At 47.1% G+C, this 14,031-nt stretch overlaps 1 protein-coding gene across 1 annotated transcript in view; it reads right to left on the bottom strand.

Moving 5' to 3' along the window:
- Positions 1-14,031, bottom strand: part of LOC126417168 (polypeptide N-acetylgalactosaminyltransferase 2) — a 194,231-nt gene that overhangs the window by 90,353 nt on the left and 89,847 nt on the right. Inside the window, exon 3 of the mRNA XM_050085066.1 lies at positions 889-987. Coding sequence (XP_049941023.1) covers positions 889-987 — 99 coding nt within the window. The remainder of the gene's footprint in view (positions 1-888; positions 988-14,031) is intronic.

The raw sequence follows: 14,031 nt of genomic DNA, 5'->3' as shown, positions 1-14,031 counted from the left end.
GGTGAGATCCCTCCATGTCTTAGCACGTAAAATGCTATTATAATGCTGAGTATTCTGACTGTTTACAACCAACAAGTTGTGCTTCGCATTTATTGAGATTTTGTGTATGGTAATGGTATTACAGTTTTATAGTTTTGTCTTGAGTAGGTCTTGCACACGGGTGATCGCATTCGAGCAATTCTTTCCGTGTTGTGATGTTAGCTTCCTTAAATAATCCGTAAAAATAAAGGTGAAGTAACAAAAATCCTCAAAGACAAGTTTTCCAGGACACAATTTAACTTTTCACTTGGTAGCATTCGTAGACGCATACAATGGTTTTGTCTAAACTGTGGCCGCGTGTTTTCCGTCCAAAATTCCCACAAAAATAAACACCGTCCGAACAGGCCTTCAAGGTCCAAAGGTACCGACCGACCCCCGTGTCATCCTTAGGCCTTAGGCGTCGCCGGACGCGGTTACGGAGGGGCATGTGATCAGCATACTGCTCTTCCGGCGGTTGTGAGTTTTCGTGACATGTGTCGCAGCTGCTGAATCAAGTAGCTCCTCAACTGGCTTCACAATCGCTGAAAGCACCCCGCTTGCCAACAGCTCTCGGCAGACCCAGACGGTGACCCATCCAAGTGCTGGCCAATCGACGGCGCTAAGTTAGGTGACCTGAGGGTAATCGGTATCACCACTGTGGCAAGGCCGTTCAAAATCCCCACTGAACATTTTTTTTTTTTTTGTCGTTCTATTTTCTTGGTGTCTATTTGGAATTCCCTGACATTATGTCTTGTTTTCGCATAATCGCCCTATTAATTTTTATTGTACATCGTACAACTCCTGTATCACTGTGAGATGAGCCTAGAGTGAACTAAGTGAACAAATAAAGAAATAAACACGAGGACTCACCTGACGACGGTACGCAGCAGCGTGGAGCGAGCTTCGTTGTGGTAGGTAATTATGACGCTCGTGGGCGGCAGGTCTTCCCGCCACTTGCGCATCCGGCACCTGCAACACGAGCAGATGAGGCGGGCTGGTTACTCGCTGTCGGGAAGAAACTACTGGTTCAAAAAAAACTGATTTGAAATTGAAATAGCTAAGCCAGCCTGCAAAAAATATTGAGTATACGAGTTTCAGCGTCATTATAAGTCGTCAGAACACAGGTTATATGGGCTCCTAAGCCATGTTACTCATTGGTGTGCGCCGATGAGAGCCATCAAGCACCTGGCGAACCACAAAAGGCAATGCACCCCGGTAAACCGCAGGGCAGTATTCAGCCAGGTGCTAAAGGTGTTTGTCTGTTTCTTTCTTTTCGCGGCGAACTGTACAGGAAGGTGCTGTCCAATCATTCGCCATGCCTGTAAGAATTTGAGGGCGGTTTGTAAATTCAGCAAGACAATGAACCACTCAAAATGGCCCAAGGAACGGTCCACATACACGAGAGTCTTTCGGTTAACATCCAAACCACCTGAAATCAATCGCAAAGGACGGTGGACTGCGTTTCTGGAACGCAATCGAGCGAGAAGTACGAGACTACTATCCAGCTTCAGGGTGACCGTTGTGAGGTCGTGAAGCAGGATGTTTCCTCAGCACTGCTTATGTCTCTTCATTGAATGCCACGACTCTTCACCGCCGCCATCTGGGCGAAACGGAGTACTAGAAATTAAGATGTAGGGTGCTCTAATTCTGCTGTTCAGGAGTGGAGGCTGCCGTGCCTCGTCCTTGATCCTGTGTAGTGACATGGGAAATCTATTCACGAAGACATGGCCGCTGCACGAAACACTGTTTGTTTGTTTTCGTCCTTTAACTTTAATCGTTTCTTTGAATTTCAGCCCACTGCAACCAACAGCGATGCTTTATTTAGTATAACTGCTATTTTCATAATCAGTGAAGCACGCACCACGTAACAAGTGCTCACTATGAAGCACCTGCTCTCTGTACATATTTGTAACGCGATTGCTTGAAGCTATCCAGCGTTTCATGTTTATGTCGCGTTTCGAATCCGGCTAACATTATTTTCATTAATTAATTGTCCCCGATGCCTCTGGCTGCAAATTAGAGGACCTGTCAAGTTATAATTGCCCGTAACAAAACGCAAATGCATGAGCAGCTATTGAAATTATTCTGTAATGTGTAGACGCTCAAGTGACAGACTGGTTTTAAAAAAAAGTCAGAAAAATGGAAAACGTGCGCACAATCCAATTACAAAATTTTCTTTCTTCCAATGGACAGGGTCAACCAATAACAGCAATACTACAAAAGCATTCTTCAAAAGAAAATCTATGCCAACAGATACCGATTTGCACTCCACTTCGTCATCAATTTGAGCCGCATGGTTCGTATGCGGTATAGGGGCAGTACGAAAGTGTTACCGACATATTTATAAATACTTACCATACACCACGCACGTAATCGAACGCTTGTACTCTTGTAATGTCAACTGGCTCCGATAGAGCGGCGTATTCAAGTTTTTAGTCATAACCAACAAGACAGTTTCGAAGTTGTATCTTCATATTCAGTTGACCTTTACACCATATACTGTATCTATTCTACTAATTTAAAATATAATAATATGACAAAACCTCTCAAGCAGCTGCGTAGAAAAAAAACGCTTTTAATCAGCCACACAGTAATAATACTCATACTTTGATATTATCACTAATACATCTCTGACATGTACGAGTGGCAGCCTCATCCCTGCAGTGTTGGAGATGGTAGGTGGTTCCCGACATACATGAAAAAACTGGCCAGGTGCGATCAGGACTCGCGCACTGAGTGTTCTGCACAAACTTAATTACGTACTTAGACAGTTCATCCATTCCAGGAATCGAGAATATTGACAACCGTTGCGTGTTATCGACACTGATACCGGCAACATATCGGTGCTAGGGATTCCAAGACTTTCGAGAATACCTTAATTTCTCGTTTGGAGTCGTATAACAAACGACGAAAGAAATATATTTTTCGTGTGAAAAGTTTACGAGTTTTTCCTTTGCTTTTACTGCGAAACCTTGCTTCGTGTCAGATTTCATGATTCTAGGTCAACGGGAAGTACCCCATAATTTTGATGAGTGACTTTTGGAGTATCATACGATGCGACATAATTGGCCGTAACTTTTGACTGAACTGACTCTGAAGTTTATAATTTTCACACCGCCAACGGACTACAGACCTTAACATGTGACAAAAATTTGAACTTTATACGCCTATTCATTCCTCAGAAAAATGGTTCTGAATTGTCAGACAGACAGATGGACCCTATAAGGGTCACTTTGTTCTTACATATTGAGCAACGGAGTCCTGAAAATGTCAGATGTTTCGATTTCTCAAATGTTAGGAACCGGCTTTGAATTTCAACCTCTTGCTGGAAACTCTCATTGTCAATACATCGGAATTACACTTCGCAGACATCGTTAGTACAGGCACGTGTGAGCAGAAAATGGTCCGTCGTTGGTTATATTTTCAGTGCTTTCGACAAAACATCCTGATTGACCTTACTCGACGTTACGTCCATCTACACTCCTGGAAATTGAAATAAGAACACCGTGAATTCATTGTCCCAGGAAGGGGAAACTTTATTGACATATTCCTGGGGTCAGATACATCACATGATCACACTGACAGAACCACAGGCACATAGACACAGGCAACAGAGCATGCACAATGTCGGCACTAATACAGTGTATATCCACCTTTCGCAGCAATGCAGGCTGCTATTCTCCCATGGAGACGATCGTAGAGATGCTGGATGTAGTCCTGTGGAACGGCTTGCCATGCCATTTCCACCTGGCGCCTCAGTTGGACCAGCGTTCCTGCTGGACGTGCAGACCGCGTGAGACGACGCTTCATCCAGTCCCAAACATGCTCAATGGGGGACAGATCCGGAGATCTTGCTGGCCAGGGTAGTTGACTTACACCTTCTAGAGCACGTTGGGTGGCACGGGATACATGCGGACGTGCATTGTCCTGTTGGAACAGCAAGTTCCCTTGCCGGTCTAGGAATGGTAGAACGATGGGTTCGATGACGGTTTGGATGTACCGTGCACTATTCAGTGTCCCCTCGACGATCTCCAGTGGTGTACGGCCAGTGTAGGAGATCGCTCCCCACACCATGATGCCGGGTGTTGGCCCTGTGTGCCTCGGTCGTATGCAGTCCTGATTGTGGCGCTCACCTGCACGGCGCCAAACACGCATACGACCATCATTGGCACCAAGGCAGAAGCGACTCTCATCGCTGAAGACGACACGTCTCCATTCGTCTCTCCATTCACGCCTGTCGCGACACCACTGGAGGCGGGCTGCACGATGTTGGGGCGTGAGCGGAAGACGGCCTAACGGTGTGCGGGACCGTAGCCCAGTTTCATGGAGACGGTTGCGAATGGTCCTCGCCGATACCCCAGGAGCAACAGTGTCCCTAATTTGCTGGGAAGTGGCGGTGCGGTCCCCTACGGCACTGCGTAGGATCCTACAGTCTTGGCGTGCATCCGTGCGTCGCTGCGGTCCGGTCCCAGGTCGACGGGCACGTGCACCTTCCGCCGACCACTGGCGACAACATCGATGTACTGTGGAGACCTCACGCCCCACGTGTTGAGCAATTCGGCGGTACGTCCACCCGGCCTCCCGCATGCCCACTATACGCCCTCGCTCAAAGTCCGTCAACTGCACATACGGTTCACGTCCACGCTGTCGCAGCATGCTACCAGTGTGAAAGACTGCGATGGAGCTCCGTATGCCACGGCAAACTGGCTGACACTGACGGCGGAGGTGCACAAATGCTGCGCAGCTAGCGCCATTCGACGGCCAACACCGCGGTTCCTGGTGTGTCCGCTGTGCCGTGCGTGTGATCATTGCTTGTACAACCCTCTCGCAGTGTCCGGAGCAAGTATGGTGGGTCTGACACACCGGTGTCAATGTGTTCTTTTTTCCATTTCCAGGAGTGTATCTCCATTCCCTGAAAGCCTCTACCTGACCACGTATTTGCTGCACCAAACTTCCACGATAAACTGTTCTTCAAAGCCCCACTTTCGCACCGATTGCAGTTTCCGCAATAATGTACTCCCTGACGTAATTTACGCAGCGCTCTTTGTCTTATCGTCTATCACTCCAAGCGGTAAAAGTTACCTACCCATTGCTTTCTTTCTGTATTCTCATCATCGGCTTATTGAATATGTAAAGTGTCCATTAGGTCGATAACTTAACTCTCTGATATAATGGCTCTTGCATTTACAATTTCTTCTTTTACATATAACGCATTTCGTACTCATTAGCTTCACACTGCTCGTGATTTAAACAGAAAGTTTCAGGGATTTCATCCCGAGTTAATGCCCGCTCCTATCATTCGCGTAGATTTTGCCCCTATCCTTCAAAGGCTTCCCATCTTTTGCGAGATATTTCACATGGCTTTTATGGCTCCTCTACACCGTACAGTCTTGTGTCTGCAGTAACATTACTGCTTAAACTCTTCTCTTATATATTCTCTTTCGACTTCGATTTTTGTCGTTACTTGTTTCTCACTTATTTTCTCGTTTATTCCTTAGCAGAACTGTGCACTAAGCAGTCCATCCACTCCATTCAATAGATATATCTACCACTTTTCGATCGGAACGGTAACAGCTGCTAAGAGCTTATGAGATTTTTCTCTTTTTCATGGAGCGCTTATTAACGAATTTGTCAACAAGTGCAGTACATATGTTTCGCGGCTAGTTTCGAACCAACTGGTTGATTTTCCGACCTGTTCTATTGAGGCAATGAAACAAAAAACAGTACATGGTTGACAGTGAATAGTGTATACAAAAGTGGAATAATAATAAACAGTGCAAACATAACAGAAATAAACAATGGACTGACTCCTCTGGTTCAACTGAACCTGTCATTGACTGGAAATGGTTAGGTTCGCCTTCTTGGAGACCATTTGCAGCCATTCATGGACTTCATGTACCTAAACAACATGCACCATGTTACCGGCCCACAATTGTTCCTGACTGGTTTGAAGAGCGTTCTGTGCAGTTCGAGCGAATGATTTGGCCGTCCAGATCGCCCGTCATGAATCGAAATGACCACTTGTGGGGATAATCGAGAAGTCAGTTCGTGGGTAAAATCCTGCATCGGCAGCACTTCCGCAATGATGGACGGATACTGCCGCAACATGGCACAGTATTTTTGCCGTGGACTTGCAACGACTTGTTGTATCCGTGCCGCGTAGAATTGCTGCACTACGCCGGGAAAAACAAGGTCCGACACGATATTAGGAGATATCCCATGACTTTCGTCACCTGAGTCTACAACATTTCTGATTTTCACTATGGCTTGCATTTCGTGGACCAATCAGACCTTAATAAACGAATAGCTCTCCTGTATCTCAGTTACGAAGTCCACATTGGACTCTTCCCACCGGTATGACTGCGACACTTCTGTTCCTGTTCACCTACGACCCTGGATTAGCTTGGATTAATCCATATTCAAAATGACTGCTTGATTAGGACCTGCAGTTAGCCTCGAGTGAGCTAAGAAGCCACGCCGTATGGCAGCGCCTCCGTTGGGTGCCATTTGGTAGCAGAAGTTGCGGGCAGATGAGATGTAACACCACAAGTTGACATAGCTATCTATCTTACTCGTCGAACAAGGACATTATCAAGGGTAGAGGCGTTGAGACACGGTATTAGGGGCCAGGGGAGAGGGGGTAGACATTTTTCTAGTGTGTTCACATGCCCTCCTAACATTCCGCAAGCATCCAAAAGAGAGGGCAGGAAATTGTTAATAAGATATGAAGACACAGTGCACTTCAGTGCACAGGCGCTATCGCGTCGGAGAGCGATATGCTCATATACACACGGCGGTTGTATCGCGTACACAAGTTATAAAAGAGCAGTGCATTGGCAGAGTTATCATTTGAACTCAGGTAATTCACGCGAAAAGGTTTACATTGTGATTATGGCCGTACGACGGGAATTAACCGACTTTGAACGCAGAATGGTAGTTTGAGCTACACGCAGGGAACATTCTATTTCGGAACGGAATTCGATATTCCGAGATCCACAGTGTCAAGTGTGCGCCGAGAATAGCAAAACTGAGACATTACCTGACGCCACGGGCAACGAAGTGGCCGACGGCCTTCACTTAACGACGAAGAGCAGCATATTTTGCGTGGAGTTGTCGGTGCTAATAGACAAGCAACAATGCGTGACATAACCGCAGAAATCAATGTGGGACGTACAACGAACGTATCCGTCGAAATTTGGCATTAATGGGCTATGGCAGCAGACGATTGACGCGAGTGCCTTTGCTGAAGCAACACACCCCTTGCAGCGCTTGTCCTGGACTCGTCACCATATCGGTTGGACCCTAGACAACTGTAAAACCGTGGTCCTGAACTTAGTTGTTAAAAGCTGATGCAGACCCCAAGAAGCCATGGAATCAAGTTGTCAATAAGGCGCTGTGTAAACTGGTGATGGCTCCACAACAGTGTGGGTTATGTTTAAGTGGAACGGACCGAGTGCTCTGGTCCTACTGAACCGATCATTGACTGTAATTGGTTATGTTGTGCTACTTTGAGACTATCTGAAGCCATTCGTGGACTTCATGTTCCTATACAACGATGGAATTGTTATGGATGACGATGTGCCATGTCACCGGGCCACAACTGTTCGCGGTTGGATTGAAGAACATTCTGGACGACTCGAGCGAATGATTTGCTAACCCAGATCACCCGACACGAATCCCATCGATCATTTATCGGACATAATCACAGTAATCAGGTCGTGCACAAATTTTTGCACCGGCAACACTTTCGCAATTACGTACGGATACAGAGGCCGCATGGCTCAACATTTCTTCATTGGACTTCCAACGACTTGCTGTGATCATGCCACGTCGCGCTGCTGCACTGCGCCGGGCAAAATGGTCTCCGACACAGCATTAGGAGCTATCCCACGACTTTTGTTGTCTTTGTGCGTTATGGACCGTTTTCACGCCGTGGGACGCGTGCAGAATAGAGATTAGTGACTGCGAAATCAATCCCAAAGCCTTTCGCGTTGCCATAGATCCGTTTGTTCTCGGAGCCCCCCTCCCCTTCACCAAGCATTCATTGCGGCGCATGCAGTTCTGAGTTGTGGCATCCAGAGGTAGCGCGCCTGGCCGACCACTGCTTGCTGCTTTCCGTCGACCTAATCGGTCTGATTTTCAGAGTCGAGGGCGCCGGTCGGACGCCGCAGATGGACCCGCCTGTGGCCTGCCAGCTCTAACGTAATGGAATGCCTAATGAGCTTCGCGAGAGCCAGGCGCGTGCAATTACTCTGCTCTAAAGGTTGGCAGGCTGGCCGCACTGGAGGACGCGATTGCGTATTTGCGGCGCTGGCCTCTGCCGTGTCGACGCTTTCGGCCTGGAATTGGACGCCACGGCATTGCACTGCACGTCCATTAGTGTGTAGAAAGGGCTCATCATGGAGTGCTAAATGACTTTCAAGTAAATTGCGCGGCCTCATTTCACTTAAAATTTTAATCTGACACTCCTATTTTTCGAGGAATATTTACTATCGTCCGCCCCTTGACTTTCTGTCCTCTGAGTTTGACGGGAACCAGGGTATCTGGAAAAAGTCATATTGCAGAAATGTCAGCAACTGATGACGAAATAAGACCTTATTAATTACTAATTTACATCGACCCATCCTCCTCCTCATCATATCACCACCACCATCATCATCAACATCCATCAATTATTTACTCCAGTCGCTCATGACAACGTTCTTACTTATGGTGTCAAATAAAATAAACACAGCGCGTCATTGAAACTGCTGTCAATACCACAATATCTCTGTGTCAGAAACTCAGTAGAACGGGTGTCCCTGCAAACAGTTAGCAACCACGTTTTCTTTACTATGTCCGCAGATATTTGTAATTTTGTTTCTGCAATGTGTAACTTGAGGCACTCCACAAAATACTGCTTCTCGCATTTTTCAGGCGTTTCCCAGTGTTCACGAAAATCGTCGAATTGTTTACAGTTAATAATTGATTATGAAGCAGAATTTTACGTGGCTATTCGACAGAGTAGTCCCAAACAGTCTATTCTGATATTCGTTCTATCGCTGTGTGTTAACAGGTACAGTACTGCAGCAGCGGCTGCACCGCCCTGGCCCGAGATGCCGACTGATGCCGACTACCGCCATGCAGCTGCGCTGCTCAGTCGCTCCTGCAGTACTGGTTATTCTTCGAGTTTTATTGTCCATGTTAATACATATCGATGAAACAAAACATCAAAATAGACTAATCTGGTACCGCTCAATCGAATGGTCGTGTAAAATTCCCCTTTAATAATAATTTTGTATGTATATGGAAACAGACCGACGCTTTCCGTCGACACTGCGCATCGAATGAAGGAGCTGACGAGCCGTCTTTGTTTGAGCCGACTCCAGCTATACAATGCAAAAATGAAATAGTAAGTATCTGCCGAAACTCCAGGCAAAATGTGCCTGATGGCCGTTAGGAGCGACATCCTGTACAATGTGCCATTGTGGGCCGATAGGGGGAAGACACATGTTTATATACCTTTGACCGTTTTCCATCGGCAACTGAGAATGTTCTATCGTAAGTACAGTTAAATACACTCCTGGAAATGGAAAAAAGAACACATTGACACCGGTGTGTCAGGCCCACCATACTTGCTGCGGACACTGCGAGAGGGCTGTACAAGCAATGATCACACGCACGGCACAGCGGACACACCAGGAACCGCGGTGTTGGCCGTCGAATGGCGCTAGCTGCGCAGCATTTGTGCACCGTCCCCGTCAGTGTCAGCCAGTTTGCCGTGGCATACGGAGCTCCATCGCAGTCTTTAACACTGGTAGCATGCCACGACAGCGTGGACGTGAACCGTATGTGCAGTTGACGGACTTTGAGCGAGGGCGTATAGTGGGCATGCGGGAGGCCGGGTGGACGTACCGCCGAATTGCTCAACACGTGGGGCGTGAGGTCTCCACAGTACATCGATGTTGTCGCCAGTGGTCGGCGGAAGGTGCACGTGCCCGTCGACCTGGGACCGGACCGCAGCGACGCACGGATGCACGCCAAGACCGTAGGATCCTACGCAGTGCCGTAGGGGACCGCACCGCCATTTCCCAGCAAATTAGGGACACTGTTGCTCCTGCGGTATCGGCGAGGAGGACCATTCGCAACCGTCTCCATGAAGCTGGGCTACGGTCCCGCACACCGTTAGGCCGTCTTCCGCTCACGCCCCAACATCGTGCAGCCCGCCTCCAGTGGTGTCGCGACAGGCGTGAATGGAGAGACGAATGGAGACGTGTCGTCTTCAGCGATGAGAGTCGCTTCTGCCTTGGTGCCAATGATGGTCGTATGCGTGTTTGGCGCCGTGCAGGTGAGCGCCACAATCAGGACTGCATACGACCGAGGCACACAGGGCCAACACCCGGCATCATGGTGTGGGGAGCGATCTCCTACACTGGCCGTACACCACTGGTGATCGTCGAGGGGACGCTGAATAGTGCACGGTACATCCAAACCGTCATCGAACCCATCGTTCTACCATTCCTAGACCGGCAAGGGAACTTGCTGTTCCAACAGGACAATGCACGTCCGCATGTATCCCGTGCCACCCAACGTGCTCTAGAAGGTGTAAGTCAACTACCCTGGCCAGCAAGATCTCCGGATCTGTCCCCCATTGAGCATGTTTGGGACTGGATGAAGCGTCGTCTCACGTGGTCTGCACGTCCAGCAGGAACGCTGGTCCAACTGAGGCGCCAGGTGGAAATGGCATGGCAAGCCGTTCCACAGGACTACATCCAGCATCTCTACGATCGTCTCCATGGGAGAATAGCAGCCTGCATTGCTGCGAAAGGTGGATACACACTGTACTAGTGCCGACATTGTGCATGCTCTGTTGCCTGTGTCTATGTGCCTGTGGTTCTGTCAGTGTGATCATGTGATGTATCTGACCCCAGGAATGTGTCAGTAAAGTTTCCCCTTCCTGGGACAATGAATTCACGGTGTTCTTATTTCAATTTCCAGGAGTGTATAACTGTGACGTAGAGTGTAATGCTGTTTATGAAGCGATATGGTACAAAGCCATAAAACGAGGGAGGCGTCTGAGCTCAACGTAGCTATCGGAAAGAGAAGGGAAGTTGTTTTCAACAATACATGTACGTTCTCACTCCTTGAAACATTGCGACTAAAATTCGAGGGGAAAGGATGTCAGTGACAAGATTCTCTGAAGAGACAACCTCTGTATAAATAAGGGAGAGTAACATGCCTTGTTGAACGGAATGAACTATCTACTGATCAGAGAATATGGATTGACAGTAAAACAAAGAGAGATGAAACGATTGACATATAGCAGAAGTGGAATTAGCAACAGACTTAATATGAAAACTGGGGACTAGATGGTAGACAAAATGATGCAGTAGTGCTACTCGGGAAGTGAAGTAAGCAGATCAGTATTGGCAAAGAGACCATGCCTTGTCAAAGAAATACTAGTAGCAATCAGAGGTCTTAATTTGAGAAAGAAATTTCTAAGAATGTTTAAGGGACAGTCTGAGAACGAAACCAATTCAAAAAGGTAATGAAACTGTTTATTACTTCAAAAGTAATCGCCATAACAACACATACATCCCATTGTGGCACAAGACGGTCAGTGCTAAGGAATGTTGGCAGACGTCATGATTCTGTTGTGGGATAATGCCTGCCCAAATGTTGCTAACGTTGCTTCGACTACACTGTACAAGCTTCGCTGGGAAGCACATACGCATCCTCCATACAATCCCGATCTCTTCCCATGCGATTTCCATGTTTATGGAACCAGAAGAAAGACATTCGTGGCCGTCCACTTGCTTTGCACGAGGAGGTGCACGATTGGGTTCCGCGAGGTGATTCTGTAGGTAACAACAAACATTTTTCCATGATCCTCTTGTGTCACAGTGGGGTAATTTTATTAACAGTTACGACCACTACTTTTGAAATGATAAACGGTTTACTTACTTTTTTCCATCTGTCTCATTTTCATTACACTGCCCCTTATACACTACTGGCCATTAAAATTGCTACACCAAGAAGAAATGCGGATGATAAACCGGTATTCATTGGACAAATATATTACACTAGAACTGACATGTGATTACATTTTCACACAATTTGGGTGCATAGATCCTGAGAAATCAGTACCCAGAACAACCACCTCTGGCCGTAATAACGGCCTTGTTACGCCTGGGCATTGAGTCAAATAGAGCTTGGATGGCTTGATCAGGTACAGCTGTCCATGCAGCTTCAACACGATACCACAGTTCATCAAGAGTAGTGACTGGCGTATTGTGACGAGCCAGTTGCTCGACCACCATTGACCTGACGTTTTCAATCGGTGAGAGATCTGGAGAATGCGCTGGCCAGGGCAGCAGTTGAACATTTTCTGTATCCAGAAAGGCCCGTACAGGACCTGCAACATGCGGTCGTGCATTAGCCTGCTGAAATGTAAGGTTTCGCAGGGATCGAATGACGGGTAGAGCCACGGGTCGTAACACATCTGAAATGTAACGTCCACTGTTCAAAGTGCCGTCAATGCGAACAAGAGGTGACAGAGACGTGAAACCAATGGCACCCCATACCATCACGCCGGGTGATAACGCCAGTATGGCGGTGACGAATACACCCTTCCAATGTGTGTTCACCACGATGTCGCCAAACACGGATGCGACCATCATGATGCTGTAAACAGAACCTGGAATCATCCGAAAAAATAACGTTTTGCCATTCATGCACCCAGGTTCGTCGTTGATTACACCATCGCAGGCGCTCCTGTCTGTGATGCAGCGTCAAGTGTAACCGGAGCGATGGTCTCCGAGCTGATAGTCCATGCTGCTGCAAACGTTGTCGAACTGTTCGTGCAGATGGTTGTTGTCTTGCAAACGTCCCCATCTGTTGACTCAGGGATCGAGACGTGGCTGCACGATCCGTTACAGCCATGCGGATAAGATGCCTGTCATCTCGACTGCTAGTGATACGAGGCCGTTGGGATCCAGCATTCCGTATTACCCTCCTGAACCCACCGATTCCATATTCTGCTAACAGTCATTGGATCTCGACCAACGCGAGCAGCAATGTCGCGATACGATAAATCGCAATCGTGATAGGCTACAATCCGATCTTTATCAAAGTCGGAAACGTGATGGTACGCATTTCTCCTCCTCACACGAGGCATCACAACAACGTTTCACCAGGCAAGGCCGGTCAACTACTGTTTGTGTTTGAGAAATCGGTTGGAAACTTTCCGCATGTCGGCACGTTGTAGGTGTCGCTACCAGCGTCAACCTTGTGTGAATGCTCTGAAAAGCTAATCATTTGCATATCACAGCACCTTCTTCCTGTCGGTTAAATTTCGCGTCTGTAGGACGTTATCTTCGTGATGTAGCAATTTTAATGGCCAGTAGTGTATTCTCATAAAATGACCAATAAGTTGCTCGGAGCAGCAGCGGTCGTTTAACATGTAGACACGACAAACTTTTAAACGTAAAACAGGATTAATTACACAATTAGTCTTGATCACACTATAAAATGAGAACGGAGTTAACCTTTTACTACAGTTTTAAATATGGCTGTCTCTCAGCAGCCGCATAAAAGTTTCAGCATAGGAATCACACAGCCAAGGGGTTGCAAGTAACTGTGTGGTGCATTGGCCTAGGTTTCGAATGTCTTCATCACAATGAAATTTTAAGAAACCGTTAAGTTACGTTGCTAGAAAGCAAGTGTCAACCTTTCGAGCAGATATGCTCAAGTCAAAAATTAAAATTAACCACGTGCCAGTCTTTGGCACGTATGCCTTGCAACGAACAACTTTACGGTTTCTTAAAATTTCATTTTGATGAAGACATCCTTAGAGATGTCGAAACCTAGATCAATGTACCAAACAGTTATTTGCAACTGGTTGTCTATGTGGTTTCTGTGCAGTAACCTTTTATTTTTATTTTACTATCGTAACTCGAGGCTTCAGTTTAAATGAGTTTCAAAGCTCAGTTACCGTGTCATCATTCCAAAATAGGATGATCTCGTAAGTAAGAA

This window comes from Schistocerca serialis, chromosome 8 (genome assembly GCF_023864345.2).
Source record: "Schistocerca serialis cubense isolate TAMUIC-IGC-003099 chromosome 8, iqSchSeri2.2, whole genome shotgun sequence".
Classification (NCBI taxonomy): domain Eukaryota; kingdom Metazoa; phylum Arthropoda; class Insecta; order Orthoptera; family Acrididae; genus Schistocerca; species Schistocerca serialis.
Note: the sequence above shows the minus strand (reverse complement) of the source record. Positions and strands in the feature narration are given on the sequence as shown.